At 39.4% G+C, this 20,398-nt stretch overlaps 1 protein-coding gene across 1 annotated transcript in view; it reads right to left on the bottom strand.

Annotated features, from left to right (window-relative positions):
* clasp2 (cytoplasmic linker associated protein 2) overlaps positions 1-19,913 on the bottom strand; it is a 57,880-nt gene extending 37,967 nt beyond the window's left edge. The window contains exons 1-7 of the mRNA XM_086178484.1: positions 19,586-19,913; positions 13,472-13,550; positions 10,317-10,420; positions 9,459-9,550; positions 8,045-8,120; positions 7,078-7,175; positions 2,042-2,112 (exon numbers count right to left, since the gene is read on the bottom strand). Of these exons, the coding sequence (XP_086034610.1) occupies positions 2,042-2,112; positions 7,078-7,175; positions 8,045-8,120; positions 9,459-9,550; positions 10,317-10,420; positions 13,472-13,550; positions 19,586-19,783 (718 nt within the window). The 5' untranslated portion in view covers positions 19,784-19,913. The remainder of the gene's footprint in view (positions 1-2,041; positions 2,113-7,077; positions 7,176-8,044; positions 8,121-9,458; positions 9,551-10,316; positions 10,421-13,471; positions 13,551-19,585) is intronic.
* Positions 19,914-20,398: the final 485 nt, after the last annotated feature.

Here is a 20,398-nt window from a genome sequence, read left to right as displayed (position 1 = left end):
AACATGACAATGATTTTCCATGGTGGAAAAATTGCTGTCCTAAATATACTAGATAACAGTATATGGAATGATAAGAGCAGATGTTGCTGCATCAGCGGGTAGGCTTGTCGATTTATATTGATTTATGAGGGAGGGGTTATCCATTATTCACAGTGGTATTTGCCATCTCAATATGAAAAAGATGACATCTATGACTAAAACCAATCAAATATGAAATTGATAATTAGACATTTTTGTGAAGAGATGTCAGCATCTCATTTGATTACTAGCCCTTTAATTCTAAGCTACGCTTGCAAAAATTGCAACGTTAAAACTGCATTATTGGTAGGGTTTTCTTTTTTACTCGTCCTAATTGAGGGCAACCCGAAAACATTTTGCTTTGATAAGACAAAACAAACTTGGATTTGTAACACTGGGCTTTCGGAAACAGGTGGGTGGTCAATTTAGAGACATTTTACAAACCATCAGATTACTCTAGGAAGTAATCATTAATTGGTTCATGAAAATCTTTTGGCAGTAAAGTTATCCAGGATACAAAAGAAGCAAATCTAAGCAACCAAATGTAAAATAAGAAACTGCTACCATGAACACACAGTATGGCATGGCATGAGGTAAAAGTTCGCCAAGTTGAAGACCTGTAGCCACTGGCGAATTTACACAGCAATACATAGATTTCATTGGTTCACAAACATCTACAGCTGTACAGAGTTTTTGAAATAGTCAAATGTCTCAGTCATTCGGGTCCATAAGAATGTGTGTGATGTAGTTTGCAAACCTTTAACCGAAGCAGATGTCTTTATACTTGCCAAGCAAAAACCAACATTTTCTGGGTTTTAAGATTTAGGGAGCGCTTGTGGAATTTGGACTGATGATACAATCCATCATGATAACCACAACAACCACATGACCCCTTCATGTGTCCTCACAAATCGTTCACAAGACTAAAATCTTTTCTCTGGTCAGAGTACATCAAAATGACGAGCCAAAGTTCGAACAGATGAGCACATAAGACAAATAAAGAAACAATGTCTATAGAAGCCTTCAGCTGCTCTCCTTGCTCCTGGGGTTATGGGAAGACAGAGGAGAAACAGCTCCCCGTCATCTACACTCTGCCACCAGAGACAGCCCCATAGCAAGTTACACCCAGTACATGCTTGGAGCTCATATCCATGTCTCTCTCGCTGTCTCTCTCTTCAAGTAAACAAATTGCAACAGCAAATCAGGCACCAACCGCTGACATATGGTTAGGGATGACAATTCAATGACAAACTTGATCCCACTGCTTACCACCAAAAATGGATGGAACTGACCGTACATTCTGACCATACCTTTATGCATGTAATAGCAGTATTTGGGAAAATAAGTAACAAAATTGTATCAGTTTTACCAAGTCTGTTTTTTTTTTTTTGCCACAGAAACATCACAATATCAAAGGTATGGAAAACAACATGTCAGACAATACATACAAGTTTGCATCTATCATTATGAGCAGTTGTATTCCATTCTATCCTCTCTCAAGCATTATTTAACTTATTAGTTATTATTAGTGAACTAATTAACTAATAATCACTCTTTTTTAATGTCACTGCTTGTCTCCTGTGTAATGGGCAACAGTAAATATCAAAAGCAAATTATTATCCCTTTTCAGCGAAAAGTCTAAATGACAAAGCACATTGTTGTTTTGAAGGAAATCTTGCAAACTACAAGGACAATGTTGCAATCTCAAACTGCAGTCGCTGAATCTGAGGAACAGATTCACTCCAGTGCCACAGTATATACGCACACACACATGTGCACACACACATGCACACACTAAACCATTAATCCTGTTAGGTCCTCTTACAGGAGCTCATGGCAACAAACTGACAACCACAAGAGCACGTAAAGCTTGAGATGTGCTTGAGCAACCACACACACATACAAACGCACATATACACTCCACACGAACACACACCCAATACACAGTTTGACAATCTGACTCAATTTAGTGGTTCTCAGAGACCAAGACAACTGGGGCAAAATAATGAGAAAAGATACTGACCATGACTCGGGCTGAGAGCCATGTTTCCTGAATTCAAGGCTTCATCAAAACGGGCGAATATCGTCTGTAACCTGAAAAGAGGAAGAACAGCAGTTAGAGTTGACCATAGACAAATGCATACAGTGCAAGGTTGACATATAGAATAATCACTTGCAAATGTTGTGAATGTTTATACAAGGCTTGCTTATTGCAGATGAACAACATCTGACAAAGCATCACTTCGGTGACCTTCAAATACATTATTTCTATATTTAAAATATAGCAGTATTTATGAAATATAGCAATATTTAACCATTTACTTGCTTACTTATTATCTTTATGTTAGGGTGAATTCCCTCAATAATCTCTTGGTGATATGTGAGCAGAATCACACATAGAATTACAAGACAAGAAGCGAATACTACTCTCTACAGAAAATATTTAATGTTTTTCTATTATAGCAGATGTTTTTTCTATTATAACAGATTTTCATGTAACATGAACATGTAAATGTCAGCGATGCAATCATCTTCTTAAACACAATGCATTTAGAAATGGATAAACACACACGTCAGATGGTTGACCTGAACAAGGTGCTTTGATTCCCCAGTGAGAGTATCAGCAGCAGCGAAATGTGTACATATAGCCTGTCTGCCTATCATCCTCCTGTAGGGTGGGTGTGTCTAATATGCCAGTCACACACATGAAGCTGCAGCAATTGCACATCATCATCATCGTCGTCCTACTCAGCACCAGACACACAGTTCTCAGTAATATCATTGTTTACGGTCTATGTTCACAGAGGGAACATCCTCTATGCTCTAAATAAATGAGGACAAAAGAATAATGGAAGCAGACAGAGTAGCACTGACACACCGCTAACATATGCCTGGTATCACAAAAAAACAACACACACCCATGCAATGCCCCATATTCACCAGCCATTCCTGCTGTCTTCCTGTCACTTGAGCAGCCAGTGAAATGGACATACATGCGCTAGTCATACACACCTTCCTCCAGTCTGTATTTCGGTGTTTGGTTGCTGCTCTACGACCACCAGCTCTGCAGCTCATTTATGTCGCTAACGGCTCCTCTACCATGCAGTTTTCACGTGGTTCCCTTCTTATAATCGCATTTCAAATTTGCCTGCACAGGTCAAAAATAGCTAGGCCTCGCGTCTTCAGCACTCATCTGCCCCTCTAGTTGTCAAAGCAAAAATTAATAGGTTGCTGTGTTGCCGTGCAACACTGCAAAGGTTCCCATGCAAGTGACACACTCTGCTCCTCAGCTCCCCTCAGCTCTTTGTATCCAACATGGTGCAATGGCTATGGGAGGGACAGAGGGAGGGAGGAAGGGAGGGAGGGAGGAAAGGAGGAGAGGAGGGAGGGAGACAGTCAAACAGCAACAAACCAGAGCATGCTATGGACATGAGACAAAGCACCCCCTACTGTTGTGCACATGTATTGTATGCCAAGCACACACCCACTGAGAAAACCAGACTAAAGAGTTAAATCTCAGAAAATGTTTCGATGTGTGTGTCTCTGAGAAGTGGGACAGGCAGCAAAGAGATTCAGTTACCCTTTACATAACCTCCCCTCCATACCCAGACTAACACTACTCAGAGGGGGGAGGGGTTGTATAGCCAGTGACAGACAGACCAATGCCTCTCCTCCCCCTCTGTCTCCCTCTCTCATATTCCTTCATTTGACTCCCTTCTCCTCTTCATTTTTCCATCATTCCAGTTTCCCAGCTTTCCCAGTGCCTCATATTTTACTGTGATGGACACAGATCAACTGTCATTTTAAAAAGGCTACATCATGTCCAGTGGAAATGACTTACGTTTCACTAAGTTCATGGCCCTATCAAAACTGTAATGGGTTTAAAGGCAAATGTATTGAATCTACATGCATCTGATGAGTCTCTGTGGTCACAATGTAATCTATTATTATTGTTACCATTTATGCAGACTGCCTAAATATGCATCCAGTAAATGCAGTTTCCTGGGAAAAATCTGTTTCATGATTTTTTTTAGTTTGATCTGCTGAACCGGGTTTTATTGCTCTCTCAGAGATAGATCCTTATCGAGAGTACTAAACATTATTACAACTAGTGATGAAGTGTTACATTCTAGTGTAAAAAAGGTCCAGACACATGCACATTCTGTAAATGAATATATTTTGAACCAGTTAAAGGCAAAAACAAAAAAAAAATCTTCCAAAATTCTATATCACTTCAGAGATAGAGAAAAATGTAATTTAATCTATACTTTTAACGTAAAATGTTTTCTACCTTAAGCTTCTACTATGTTTGAGAGCAGTGACAGGGATATGGCTGATCCTGCTACACTTGGCATTAACTGTTTGATAGCTTAAGTTTGGAACGATAGGCAGGGCTATATTAAATCATTAAGTTTACCATTTCAAACATCTTGATGGCTGTTCTCTGTGGCTTGTTTCAGATTTACATGTATTTTTAAATTGCTAATTGGCGTGGTGCTTCTGTGTGGGGTCAGCAATCGCATTGTACACTTGAGACTTTCATTATATTGACCCACATCAGGCATAGTTGGTTGGCATAGTTGGCCAAAAACAAACAAACAAACAAAAAAAAACACAATCCTGTTACAAATGGATCGCTGCATCTCTCTTTGCTTGCCACTTTGACATCTACGAACACTGACGTTCTGTTCAATTTGATTGTCAGGGAGTCAACTGACTGATGGTGAAATCTACAATGAGATCAGATTGAGATCTTTTCCTCTTCTGATAGAGCACAATTTACTTGTTTACTTAATTCCACTGAGTCAGAGTATTTGTGCTTTCTGTTACATTGGAGCAGCGGTAATCAGTCTCAGGACTCCGGGTCACACTGGATGTGCAACAATTGTTGCTAATGAGTGTTGTGAACAAAGACATTCATCGTTTATAGTCTATTTATTTTTAATCTATGTCATTATAGTAACATATAATGAAGTGACACGGTTATGCAGATCTGTGATAGTACCTTCCCAGTACATATGTGAACAGATCGCTACATATACACTAGTAGTCATATCTCATAATTTGTAACAATAAATCAGGGGTGTCAAAAATCCAATGTCCTGTAGTAGTGGGAGGAAAAAGATGCAAAAATGAAACTACAGTAGAAACTGATAATGCGTTAAAATGCTGCTTGCTAGTTTAAGCTTGTCACTCGTCTTATCACAGCCACACTGTCCCCCTCACAGGCGACACGCGAACATATACTCTGCCTCCCACCTTTTTGGGGGAGATGGGTAGTTGAAAGTTGACAGGTGAGTAGCTACATAAGGTTGCTGATGAAAGTGGACTCATGACTGATGTGCCAACACTCTGGCAGTGTATTGTGGGACTTGTAGTATTATGGTGGTGCATGTAATGTACCAGCGGGGAAGCTCTAATTAGATTTTAGCATGCAGGCCAAAGATAAGTCATTCACAGGCGGGATGTGGCCCACGGGCCTTGAATTTGACACATGCTATAAAGGGCTAGTTCAACAGGAAACGATAAACAGAACCAGAGTTATTTAGGGAACTGAGAGCTTGGCATTTTGATTTTACTTTTCATTTAGAACAGTATTTTCCCCAAGACCTTATTCTGTCTTTTTATTCTTCACCTTCTACAGTCTCTTCCTCACAGCACCTCGCTTTTTCTCCATTATCTGATCCAAGTCAGAGGGATGAAATGTGATCTGGGCAGCAAAATCCTGACTGCAGCTTTCCATACCACAAAAAGGCCATACGGTAATGACACCGGAAACACAAACACACTTAAGGACTCACACTGCCATAACCTGTTCTTCATAACATAGCAATCATAACATTGATTATGTTAATAAAACATGCCATGGGCCTAATGCTCAAGCACATTTAAAGATCTTTTTGGTAAAAGAAATGAATTGGTTTCGGATGTAAATCTGTGAATATCTCACAGCAGACAGATCCTCGAGTCAGCATGAATTCCTTTTACTGAGAGCGCAAGTTTACACTGGAGACAGACTGGCTGAATATGAGCAACACATGACACATGATTACCCTGGCTAGCATTCACAGACGCAAGACTCATACTGAGGAGCAAGAACACAGATCTCAGCTGGGCCTGGATCTCACAGATAAGAAAGAGTGATGGGAAGGGGACCAGTATATGCTTAGAAAAGCTTTCAACACAGCTCACACCAACAGCAGAACCAAAGAACAACCCATTTGATGGACCATTTTAGATGATATGAACACATAAACTGTCTCTCCAATTTTACCCAACTCTGTTTCTCCACCCAATGCCTTTTGGCCGATCTGCCCCCTCTCGCCCTCCTGCCCCCGTCACTCAGCATTGTGCTCTGGATAAAAGTGTCTCTGTGTGAGTGGAGAGCAGAGTGGTGCATGGTGTGGCCTGGGACAGAGCGACAGCCAAGGCCACGGGATGCACAAACCAACCACACCAACACTTGCATAGCTACACACACGCACACGCACACACACACACACACACACACACACACACACACACACACACACACACACACACACACACACACACACACTTTTGTGAAACAAGGCATCGCAGTTCACTTCAAAATTATGTCATCACCACAGATCAAGTCTGGGCCACTTCTAAAAAAAAAAGCGAATGTCATGATATTCAGACGCCCTTTTTGATAGGGACAGACTTTAATGGAGACAGAATTTAGTAACTGTTACAAAAAAGAACTTGATTTTCACCTGGAAATGCTCAGTGTTTGGACATACATGGTAAAATTCTTATCACCTATTTTCACAAATTCATAATACACCCCAAAATTTCAACAATACTAGATATTTTCACCTTTCTATATATCCTAGCTCTATCTGTTGTTTCCTCCCACACGCACATGCACCTTTCCCAATTAATATTGCTGCAATTGGATTTGATACAATCCATTCTTCTCATACATTTGACTGGTGGATATTAAAAAAAAAAAAAAATCTGAGTCAAACTTATATACGTGATCATTTTGCTTTAGTAATAATCAAAAGCTGTGACTACTCGCTGGGTTAAGCTTACCTGGCTGCAGGTAATCCTCTCTTTCCAAGGTCTGCTCGTACTTTTTCTCCAACGTGACGATAAACATCCACTAGTGTTGTGATGGAAGCTTCACGTACCTTACAAAATCAGACAGTAAGCAATTAAAAAAACAGTGCTCAACTGGACACACACAGACACGCACACTCACACACATATTAACAAAATCTCACAATCGTCATTTTTTTTGTTAACCCAGCTTTACTACAGTTTAGTTCACTACAGTAATTTAATAACATTTAATCATCATTATTGATAACTTGTACACTTGGGGTACAGACTTCCACCAGTGTCAATGTTAAAAAAAAAAAGAAAAAAAAAAAAGTTTTTTTTGCTACATTAAACAGTCATTTGACAGCATGTGGAGCACCACTTTACTAAATACTTTTGACAGACAAAACAACAAAAAACAAACCACCACAGCAAAGAAAACAAACCTCCTTGGAATTAATCTAAACCTTTAAGGGCCCGTATCCATTTACACAGGATGTGAGTAATGTTGTCATTGGATAGTATGATGCTGCTTAAGGAATTCTCTGCAACCGATGGTGGGCGGGCCTATTCAGGATGTTGATTGGTTGAGAAAGCATGTGGGTAGATTATCATTGGGTAGGATAAAAGCAGATTTCAGCTTTTGGGTGAAACCCTGCAGGAGGTTAACCCCCATCCCCATCCTCAACCCACACACACATGCACACTTAGCTATTCAGAGCTAGTATTGATGTATCAATGGTTACATATTACCTCTTAATTTTACAGAGAAGGTGAACAGGGGACTTTTTAGAGACAATCTCCTCTTCAGTAACAGTAATAACAAAACTTTCTTGAGATTCAGGCCTTCTCACAAAAAATGCTGAGTACGAAGCAAACTTAAAAATAGATGCATAAAAGACTTAATTAATGACCCATTCATACTCGCACACAGCAGACAGTAGCCTGCGTCTCCTACCTGCGGGTTTTGGTCTCCAGTCAGAGTACAGAGATGAGGGACAATTTTGCTGAGGCTCAATGGCTGAGCTCCATACCTACAATAGACAGAGAGGATTTATCGTTGTGTATAACTTAGCTATGCAGTCTATGCACAAGATGTGCCTTTCAAAAAAAGCTTTGTCTATTTTCCATTACTTCAACTTATAATACAAAAATAGTACAATACTAAAAATTCAATGTAGTTTACCAAAAGCATATCTAAGAACATATCTTTTCTATTGACTCAAGCTTCAGGATCGCTTGTAAAGCTCAACAACACATACTTCAGTTTACTGTCTGGTATTCAGCTGGCATTTAGTACAGCAGTGTTGCTTTACATTTGCAAAAAGATGCCAAAATTAACACTCCAATTCGAAAAGTCTACATTTGATGTGTGTGTTGACTTTCAAGTGGAAAATACAGGTAAAGAAATGAAACTTGCACTGCAGACAAGCCTTTGTCAAACAAGATAAAGCATGTATTTGTACTGACTATGTGTTAGAAGGTTTGTTTGTTAAAAGTAACTGACAGGAAGACTGATCCAGCAGAATGCAGGACAACTATGACCTCACAGGCACCCAACTTGGACTTTACTGACACTGCATGTGTGTGAGATGGCACACCTCCCACAACTAACAAGAGGGAATGAGGGCAAACTAATGCATTTAGAAATGAGTGATACAGAAGAGAAATGAATGACTTAGTTATGAAGCTCCACACAAACGGTCATGGAAACAAAAGGACAATTAAGAGACTAACCACGTGGCATAACAAAACCATGCAAAAATGATGAATGGGGGGAGAAACAAGTAAATGGTGGGAACATTTTGTCTCAGAACACTAACAGGCCTAGTTTTCAATATGAATATACTTTTGGTAAAAAAAAAAGAAAAAGAACTCAGAGTAAGATACACTCATATTATTCACTCATGTTGTTTTAAAAAAGGCCTGGAATTCATAGATCTCGTCTGACAGCTGAGTGAGAAAGCATATGGTAAATTGAGAACAGACAATAGAGGTTGCATTCAAGTCTTCCTAAATTGCAGTATATATTCCTGATTACAGGAACGGTGGATGGCATACGAGCTCCCTTTACAGTGTGACACCAACACTTAAGAGGATTAATCCTGGAGACTGAGACTTTGTGTTTCTTTGCCAAACAAGATAAAGGAGGGTAATAGTCGTTGAGCAATTTTTTTTTAATTCAGTAGTTATTTAACATTATCTCAACAGAATGTAGATCTCAATGAAAGAAATATAATCTAAGATGAGTCTAAGATAGCACAAAACCACAGTACTTTTTGGGTCAAAATGTCCATCTACTATTGATAGGTATTGCGTTTGTTCCCCCACGGTTCACTTAGGTGGTGACACAAAATAACAAGGATACTCACGTGCAGAGCGTGGCACTGAGACAAAGGCAGATTCCTTCTCGACTGCGGAAGTTCTTGTGTTTAAAACTAGGAAGTATCCTCTCCCAAACATACTGGGTGAAACAAGCACAGAGAAGATCACAGAGAAGTACTGAGGGATCACAGAGAGGGGGCTGTGAGACAGTGTCAGAACGAATGAGCAGCCAAGGGTCCCAGCAGGGAACTTGTCAGCAGTTGAGGAGATTAACGGGGCAAGGAGGAGGTGATCTGCTGAGATGTCCATGTGTTGTGCATGTAGATGGCACAAATCAGTGGAAGTCTGGGAAATTTCTCAAATGCCCAGAGGGAAGAGCCCTTAAGATAATGTACCATCCTGGAAATATCTATTTATTAATGGATGTGGCGGAATCTGTGATTTGTCTTATAGCAAATCCTTAAACTGATCCTGTTAAATTCTATCTGCCACAGGAGTTCTATTAAGGTGATTTCTCAATGGCCAGAAAGGAATTGTCATAACCATTTGGCTACAACTTAAATTGTGATTAACTCTTCAAAAAATTTGAAAATCCGAACTTTGGCACCAATTTTTATGAAATTCAATTAGTTTAAATGCCATTATACCACAGCGAAAAGGTATCCCAGGCAACAAATCAATGTCTATTTAGACCCATCAAAATTACACCAGCATTTATACATTCATGCAAAAGAAAATTAAAACTACCTAACTACCTCTCCCAACTAAACTCCCATTTCATCAATTTGCAATCTGAAAAAATAAATGAAATATGATTTTGCTATTTTGTTCAGGTCAATGGCTGATATGAAAGGTCACCCTGGGGCTTGGATGCTTTGATGTGTGTGTGTGTGTGTGTGTCTCACCATGGGTGAAGCGGTCTGCTCCATGCAGCGAAGGATGAGGGCTTGGCTGTTCTCCCTGACCTGGTCCTTCCCATCACCCAGTCTGTCCACCAGGGCTGGCAAGACTACAGATAAACAACAGCGGCAGGAGAGAGAGAGGTGTGGGGAAGTGATGAGTTTCAAATTGTGAAAAACACACTTTACTATACTCTGGTTATGTCAAGAAAATCATGTTGGTACCATGTTATGACACTAAAAGTGACAAAGGCTGCCCCCAGGTGGAGTGTTTTCATACAACACAGATAGGCATACAGAGGATGTGTGTGTGTGTGTTGGCTACGATAGTAACTCATTGTAATATCGAAGGTTGAGCAATACCCCACTGGACAGAGGAGGTGGAGAGGAAATGAGAAATGAACCACGAATAAAATACATGATTACATGATTGTTTGAACTTTGTTTGTACTTTTTAGACCTTAAAACACTTGATAGTCTTAACTTGACACTTTATATTTTATTGTATTTCTTATTCTCCCTCCTTCCAACTATTATCTATTATTGTTATGTTTTGCTTGAAACTCTGACACAACAATTTCATTCGGAATAAACAAAGTTGTTCTTATCTTATCTTATTTTATCTTATCTTACTAACAAACACTATATGCCCTTTCTATCAAAGCATTTGTGAGGATACTCCAAGTCATCCAGGTGATGGTGTATCGTCAATCCGTATCGTGGCAACTGGTCTCAAGTTAATAGAAATAAAAAATGGTAGCACACAACTGGTATGTGAAATCAGTATCGATGCTGATGTAATATTATTATGCAGATAGCGAAAGAATATAAAAACTGCTATTCTGTTATTTAGACACAGAGGAATAGTAATACAAAGTCTCGGAGAATAGACTGCCACTGACCACCGCCATCGATTACTAACACACCAGAGAGTCACACCATTCCACTGGTTAATTGGTCCTATATTTAACATTTAATAACGAACACTGGCACTGCGCTTTACTTCCTATCACTGTCATTTAGTATTCCAACTTGCCATGACAAACAACTCTCTAAACACTTAAATATGTGTTCAAATATTTTCTGAAGGTTCAGTAAAGTTTGCAATAAACTACATTAAACATTGGGTTTTGTTAAACGTGTTTACTTTATGACCAATCATTGGGCATAGTAAATGAATTAAAAAAATGAGTCACAATTTCATAAAGTAAAATATTACAATTTTATCAACAAGCACTTATTATAAATATTTAGATACATTAAACAGAATAGTGATTTATTGATTGGGTAATTTGTTTGATTTGGCAGTAATTGGCACACAGGTATTCAGAAAGTATGATCGATGGACTAGCGCAAGTTTATTGAGTTTTGGGGAACTACTTGCTTGTGGCAAAGTAAATGCATCTTGCCAGCATTTTCTTTCACAGTCAAAAATTCACAACATGCAGTCTTCTCCTCACAGCACACACTGTTTAAACTGACAAAATGACCAAATCTTCTCTCATACAATGAGACGCTAACAGCTAATTAGATGGAAAAAGCAAAGCCATCCCAGTGACATAACTCAAACCCTCCCTTTGACAGTCACACTTGTGTAAACATGTACGTTTACACCAATACACATTCCAAATTTGAAAGATCAACCAGGGAAGTGATAGAGTGATGTCATCTGCCCTTTTTCCTGTGTATCTGGCTGCATTATGTGACCATAACAGCTGGTTGCCCTGGCTACTAGATGAATGCCCACAAACAGAAAAAAAGTCACAGGGGGGGGCATTGTTTCAAATAATGATGTCACCGACAGTAGTACAGATCATACACAGATTTCACATAAAAACACACGCTATGCTTCTTTCTGGCATGTCTGCCAGTGTTGTTTAATCCATCTTTAGTTTGACATTGATTCTCAGTTTTAAAACATATTATTAAAGTAAAAGCATAGTCTTCTGTTTCACTTCTATTTTTCACTTCACATCTGGTAGCTACTAGGCCGGATGACTGAGAACAATATCAAGACACTGCTAGAGAAAAAACAAAACACGAATATACTTTGAGATATACTTTGAGCGTAATTGTGGCAGCCCTGTACAGTGGACAATCCTGTAGATCAATACAATTATTTAGTATCAATGATGTCTGTCTCGCCCTGTATGTGTGTGCGTGCGTGCATTTTGGTGTGGAAGTCAGATGGAGGATGGGAGTTTCCAACATTGGCTGAGAGAAATGTCTTTACCATCCATCTGAACACACACACTTCCACCATGTTTTGTCATACACACAGCTGGGCCGAGGCACCATCCCGGACAGGGAGCAGGAAAATACAGTGTCCATTTGTGTTGTGGGAGAATCCATAGAGCCCGACAGGTCTAGTCATCCCAAAACTGCACTGCTCAGTGTGTTTGCTTATGACAAGGGGCTGGTGTGGCTGACAAAGACAGCTGGTGACACCTTGAGCGGCCACAAATAGGGACCATCAGTGACATAACACACCCACACATGCACCCTTGGGCACAAACCCTGACATTGGATATAAGATTCAGTCTGTGAGGTCATATAAAAATGAGGTGTGGTTTTAGCAGAGTAATGAGCTAAGCTACAGTACAGCAGAAACGCTAGCGCCTAAATATAGACACAAAAGGATGTATCACAGAGAAGGAGTGGTGCCAGACTTCAGACCGTTGCTTCTGATCTATCTAAGAGGAGCCACAGTCTGAAAGTAGCAGACAAAATTGAAGTTTTTTTTTTGTTGCACAATTTAAGGATGGCAATTGAAATGCAAGAAAATGTGATCCCCATTCAAGGACTTCCTACATTGTTGACAGTAGGGCATCTCACTTGCTAAACATTTGAGCCAGACTAAAAATAGAAAGCAGGTGAAATACTTTAAGTGAATGGCCAGTGACTGGTTTGTTGGTTGTTTGTAAATGTTTGAACAGCTTTATCAGCTATTTTCTGAGCAAAGAAGTGCCAACAAACCTAAGAAATACCTATAGGTTAAAAGGGGTTCTTCTATTATACCACAAACACACAACTACTGCTTAAACCACTCACGGGAATACTGTCACCTCCATATGACACATTTGTCTCCATGGTGCAAATGCCATGTATGCCATTCATTTCCATGATGAAACTTCAGAATAAACACATTTTTAATCACTCACCTGTTCCCAGATGTCCTTTAAAACGCTCTCCAAGGCGGTCCACAAATGCACCGCAGATGTCTATTCCCAACAACGCAACCTAAAACACAAAGCGAAGGACAAATGTTAAAGTTTATGAATAGATCCATGTAGATGTTAGCATGTCATTTCCCCACAACTATATATTTCTATCAAAGAAAGTCTTACATGGATATAATCGCCAGGGATGCATATTTCAGCCATGATGAAAATGTTAGAAATCAATACTTTAAATATAAATGTCAGTTTAGTTTGTTCTATCTGTATTTCTAGCAAGTATGTGGCCAGAAATGTAGGCAAACATAGCTTGGAAGATAAAATATGGTTCAAGGTAATTTTGATGTCATCGTATGGATGTCCAACACCAAGCCTTTGATTTAGAGTAATCATGCCACGTGATAGTGTTTGTTTTTTTTAAGCTGGGTGGTTAAGGAACAAGAATCTCGTCTTCCAAATGTCAAACCCATAACCTCCACACACACACTCGACTTCAACATTTCCATGGTTCAAATTCCAAAATTTTATTTTACCTTAACCTCAATTATCTTTGTCGATTAAAATATAAAAATGTGCTAAAATCAGCCTTAGAGCAAAAACATATGAAAGATGATGAAAGGTTAATAAGTCAAATATAGACTAATTAGTGGGCATTGGGACATTTTTCATCATGGGCAATTGTTCTTTGAATACCTTTAATACATTTTGTGGACAGTACATCTTAAGAATGACTACAAAGTATGTAAAAAAAATATTTCACTGTCAAATCGCAGTTCTGGTTCAACAACAAGTCATGTTGTAATGTGTTTTTTTCCCCAATCAATCTACAAATCAATGTTTTTCTAACCATGACATTCTTAAAACAGGTCTTACATACACTTCAATTCAAAGATTCAAGGATTTGTGCTTACAATGTTCATCCATAGGTTTTTGTGAAATTTCTAAAACATCTTGCGCAGCCCTGACATTGATACAGAAGCCTTTTACTGAACTTAATAAGTACCTCAGGTCGTACAAAAATTACTTTAAGAGGTCTGGTGCTGTATAATTTATTGGTGTATCCTCTGCGTAATATCAGTATGACCACAGCTATATTGATTAATATGAAATACATATACCTACGACTCTTACAAAGTTTTGAGTTAAACCTCTGAAGATCACTTGTCCAATCTCAAATTTCTCACAACAGTAACCTTGGTGGCTAAAATCTGAAAAAGATCAAGTGCTAGTGACACAACTTGTATGGGGAAGGTAGGTTGGATTATTTTTTGTCTGGTTAAGAGTTGAGTTTTCCACTGTGTTTCTGATTAGGATCACATCCCACACTGCGCTGTGCTGCTGGAATGCTTGTCTTGGCAGCAGTGCAGTGGAACTGAGCAATCCAAAAAGAAAATCCATTAAAACTTTATTCTCTCTGTCCTACAGTGAGCAGAGACTCAGACTGTAGTTCTCTCCTTATTTAGTCAAAGAGAGAGCAAAGCCAGGTAACCAAAGAAATGATGGGGATGAGGACTGGGCAGCAAGGGTTAAAAATACACGATTAAAAGCCAAGTTACATGGCAGGAAAACCAACATCACCTGGAGAGGAAACATGAGCTCTGGGCTAATATGATGACTCTTTCATACTAACCTAATATGGGGAGAGGAGGGGGCGATGAGAGGAAAAACAGCAGGAGAAAGAAGAAACAGAACAGGAAGGAAGCAGCCTTTAGGCCTCCCCTCCCCCTACCATCATCACCCAGCACCCCAACAGGCCAGCACCCGCAACCATATGGCATCTTCACATGTTGAACCACTGAGAGGACAAGGGTTGGAAGGGTCCAATTTTGGACTCCATATTGGAAGAGAGAAAGTTAGAGGGGGTGCTGTGGGTTTCGACACGCCTGCAGTGAAAAGATCGATGGGGTGCAAGAAAGTAAGCAAAAAAGATCACTTTCGTTATGAGCCCAAATGCAAACCATCATGGATAAATTTCATATGTGGACAAAACTATGTCTGAAAAATATTTGTGATCTAAACGTTGCCTGAATTTTACAGCCTTTTAAAAAAAATCTTTCCAATTTATCTTATAAAATCATTATGTACAGAATGACTATATTATAATTCATTGGAACAAATGTGATGTCATTGCACTGGAATGAATGAAGTGCGAACTACAAAACATCCAACAATTTAACTATCTGGTGTCCTTACAATCTAAAAGAAACACCTAATTTTTGTTCAGGATTTTCAGGTTGTAGTAGCGCTTCATGATTGATTAAAGTTTAAAATGGTTGTGTTAACTGATCAGCTGTACAGCCACACCAGTCTTCAAGTCTCAAAACATGAGCGTAACGGTGGTATGCTAGACAAAATACATAAATATTTATCCATGAATAAATGGTTCTTTGTGAAAACTCATGCTGGGGGATATGCAGGCTTAGCCCGGTAATTCACATACCACTTTGAGGCTTAAAGGCTCCAATGGTCACACAGTCACTTTTGAGGGTGGATCAAATTTGTGAGTGTAGATAAGTTTCCATGGCCAACAAACAATTAGTCCTGTGATCCACTGAGCTAATAAGTGTAAAATTTGCCAAATATGTGAGTAATCAAAGTCATTAATCTAATCAAGCAATTGTTTGCCCCACAAGATTCAACTGTGAAAACGACACATTACTGACCTTATGGAAACTCTCATTCACTGGTCACTTGGCTGCTCAGAAGATGCTATTTGGCATCTCCATATCAATATCGTATCCCAATTTATTGCTGTGACTGTACTGCTCCCCACAACTAATCCCTTTCCACATTCTGTATCGAGTAAACGCTCACATTGTTTCCATTTGAATCAAACAAATGCAAGCTGCTTTTAACGAACATATTTACCTGGAACAACAATAGTACACCTGAATGCATGCCTAAAGTTGTGTGAAAAACAACAGGCATATATCATCGTGAACAGGTTAATGACAGCTTTGAATGATATGACTGGCTTACTTTGATTCATTCTGATGCAGGGGCACGAAAGACAACTTCAAATTACAGAGAAAAGGGGCACACTTTCTGAGTTAGGCTGTCACAGCAAACAATTCTTTGCCTCACCAGCAGAATCCAGCAATAGTGACTAGGGTCGGAAATTAAGGAGAGATAGGAGTGAAAGTACAAGCTGGTTTTATACCTTTACACCTTTTTGGTAAACTAATTAGTCCATGATGTTCAACTTTCTTATGAGTGCAAACAAATATATTTGAGAATTATAAAATATCCTGAGATTATGAAACAACAATATTATGCCTTGTGTGTCTTATTAAGATGCCATTAACTTTAAAGGTTGTCCTTCCCTGAGGCCCAAGTCAAATATGTGCAGTGACCACACAAGGACAAGTTTGCCTCCAAGATCATACATTCCTGCCCAAATTATGACCAGATCATCAGGGACCATTATGATTCTTTCCAGAAAATATTTGGCAATGAAGGGGGGTATTTGAATGCCAGCTGAAGGCATGTTGGAAAATCATTTCTCATTTTCATCAGAGGTCACCATGGGATGCATGGGATAACCCACACTACATTTGTCAGTTCAAAGTATTGATCAACTATGTCTTGAATTTGGATAGTGCCAGAACAATCACATCTACAACCTTATCAGCCTGTATGTCTTTCTAGCACACAAAGATAAATGCAAAACTATATTCCTGTGTAAGAACAGCAAGAGTAACATGGCAAAAAACAAACAAAACTTTATGATCTAAACATTGAAATAAATATGGAAAGAAAGAACCGTTGTAAACAGTACTGAGGTAGCAAAATAAAATGTCTTTCAGTTTTGTTTATCATAGTCTGATTATTACAACCTGGCAAGAACATCAATTCTAAATCTGTCCAGTCAGTGTTGAGGAATCTGCCCCTGCTGACCATAAAACAAACGTGCAGTACAGATGACCACTCATGGTCGTCGTGTCTCTTTGGCATTGATACCTCTTTGATACCTCTTTGATTATGTAAGAGCAAAGTGCAGGGAGTGGATCAGCTGCAGTCTTTTCAGATATGATAGAAGAAAAGCAAAGTGGGATCATGAATGAGCCGTACCAGTCATGAATAGAAGGAATGAGCATAGGAAAAACTATATGGAACAATTTGTCTATCTGATCAGTAGTGAATTTGTGAGTCATGACACTGTTCTACTAACCTTCCCAGGAGCCTCTTGCACATAGTAAAATTTAAGCTAACAAATATTTATTGTAACCTAGAGTACATATTGATCAAATACACTTGTTTTCAACATGAAGTTTCTTGGACTTAAGACGTTAAAAACCTTCAGAATCACACAGGTGAATACAACAGCATAATCCAGGGCCGCGCATCTGCTTGTGGGGGAACCATACATTTGGTTAAATAAGCAGCCAGAGCATTTGCTTAGGTCACATCGAAAGGAGAATAGACAGTTTGTACCTGACAAATAAATGTAAAATCTATACTGGGGTTTTCCTAATTTATTACTTAAAATTTCCCCAAAACTCTGCCTTCGCTTGTCAAATCTCCCCATCCCTTTATGCCGACTCAGCATATTGCTTACTGTACTACCATTGAGAGTCCATCATATCATTGCAGGCCTGCTGTCTGAAGGCCTTGGATGTCATAGCTCACTTACACGCTGATCTGGCTCCAAATTCCTGTATGTGTCACTCAAGGACCACAAGTCTCAGCCGGGAACACAGAACTGTCAATGACTTGATAAAACCAAATGCAGAAATATTGTTGACTTATCCATTCACGGCACAGGAGCTAATATTTTTGAGTGCGGGATATAAATTACAGAGGCACCATGGATCCTGGTTTTGAATGCATCAAGCCAAGGATGCAGAATTAGGTCAAATATATACATTTTTATTTATTCTAAATTACTGACTTCTTTCACGTCTCAATTCTCCATATACAGTCAAGATTCCATCTTTATTTCACAAGAAATAGATTCACTATGATTCTTCCAATGGTGATTATTAGGTATAAAGAGACTGCAATTAATGATTATTCTTATAATTGACATGAGGGGTCATTAATATGTGAGAAATACTAATACCATTCCTGACATCCTCAGTTGTGAAATCTATTATAAAAAAACAAATAATTTTCACATTTGAGCAATCGCATACCCTCCTTTACATCTTTGCATTTATATTTGGTTGTGATGTTTTGTTTCAAATGAAGATTATTTGGAGACAAATAATGTAGTTGTAATATTATCAATCAAGGAAAGACATTCTCTACCCATTGCCGTCAAACTGCCTTTAAAAAGACTAAAACGAGATGAACTCGTCACGCTGAACACACAGTTTCCACACTGTGACAGTCTTGCTGAGTCCTGCAAATCTGCGCAAGCTATGTTAATCACATCAAAAACAGACTTGAGAGTCAAATTTCAGTACAACTTGGAAAAAATGTATCAGAATGTTTTGACTCATTGTCTCAATAAGTGTGCTACAGGGAAGAAAAAAACATGGCACATTCCAGTATGATACAGCAAAAAGTACAAACAAGACTGTGTCTTGCTGATTGTGAGTAAAGACTATATGAGGAAAGCGGATAAAATTCAAATAGATGATTTAAAGTATCTGAGTGAGAAGGATAGCGCCAGAAAGAGATGTAGGAATAGATGGAGTACTTTGACCCCTCCCCCATCTCTAGTGCTCCAGTAGTCCAGCTATGACAATGGGACCTCTCAAAATTCAAACCAACAGCATACATTTGAAGAAACCTCAGAAATACTGTGCAACTCTACGATTCTTTCCGCTTGTTTGAAAATGTAAACGTCGGCTGGTTTCTCATGGCTGATGAATTTAAATACTGAATGGCGATTGAAAGTAACTCAAATGTGGCCGTTTTACTCGGTGTGAGATCGATGAGCCAAATGACGAACTACTTTTAAAGCATCATGGCCTTTTGACTGGATTGATTATTGGGTCGATCGGTCATTTTGAAAGGAATCGGATAGTCTGAGATACTATCGGGATCTCTGTTCATGGGGATAACTGGTTGAAAACAATTCATGAAAAGGCCGAGGTGAAGGCAGCTGGAGTGACGCCTCCAAACCATCAATGAGCGCTCATTATTTCTCACCTTGAAATTGCTTGAGTTTATCCATCCTGTTAGCTCATCTATGGTTTTATCAAGCCGGGGTTTGTCTTGCTCTACGTCCGGGGAACGGTGCGGGTCGTTCAGGTAGTCGATGAGGTCCTGTCCGACCTGCAATCTGCGGGTAACGTCTTTCTGCACTACCTGCTGGTAGAAATAGTCCATGTTGTCATGTTCCTCCATTGGGCACTCAGTGCCGTGTGGCCAGCCACGGAAGCCGGCCGCAGACAGTAGACAAAGATCGGTGGGTTGGAGTAAAAAGCGCCAAGGAAGATTTTAACTGTGGTCCCGTGAAGAAGATGGGCAACTGCGAGGACTGGACGACTTCCAAGTGATGTTCAGTAACCAACATGTAATCCCATGTACGGAAGACCGCGCTAGTTTGTAACACAAATCATGTCTCAATCCAAATCAAAGGCTCCGATTTGCACAAACAGCTTGCTGGTTTCCTAACGTTGCTCAACACCGATAGCTGGCAGAAACAACTTGAATTAACTTTAAATTTAGTTTGGACACCATGCAGCTTTTATTCGCGGTGGACGCCAGGAGACTCCTCCAGGACATCCGCATCAAAACACGAAACAGCTTGGGTTGCGATGTGTTATGCTAATAAAAATAGCCCCAAGCTAGTTAGCACGGCGACCCAAACAAGGATAGACCGCTTCACGTCGGCTAGCTCTGCTAGCTAACGTTTGGCTCCGCTCCGTTTCTCTATTTCATGGCCATAAGCTGGGTATGTTGCAAAGCTTAGCTATCTCCACCGGTTAAAGTCAGCCCAAACTCAAGAAAAACGCAGTT

This window comes from Fistularia commersonii, chromosome 30 (genome assembly GCF_037954325.1).
Source record: "Fistularia commersonii isolate RoL2024-O1a breed Wild chromosome 30, RoL_Fcom_v1.0, whole genome shotgun sequence".
Taxonomy (NCBI): Eukaryota; Metazoa; Chordata; class Actinopteri; order Syngnathiformes; family Fistulariidae; genus Fistularia; species Fistularia commersonii.
This window is presented reverse-complemented; position numbering and strand designations above follow the sequence as displayed.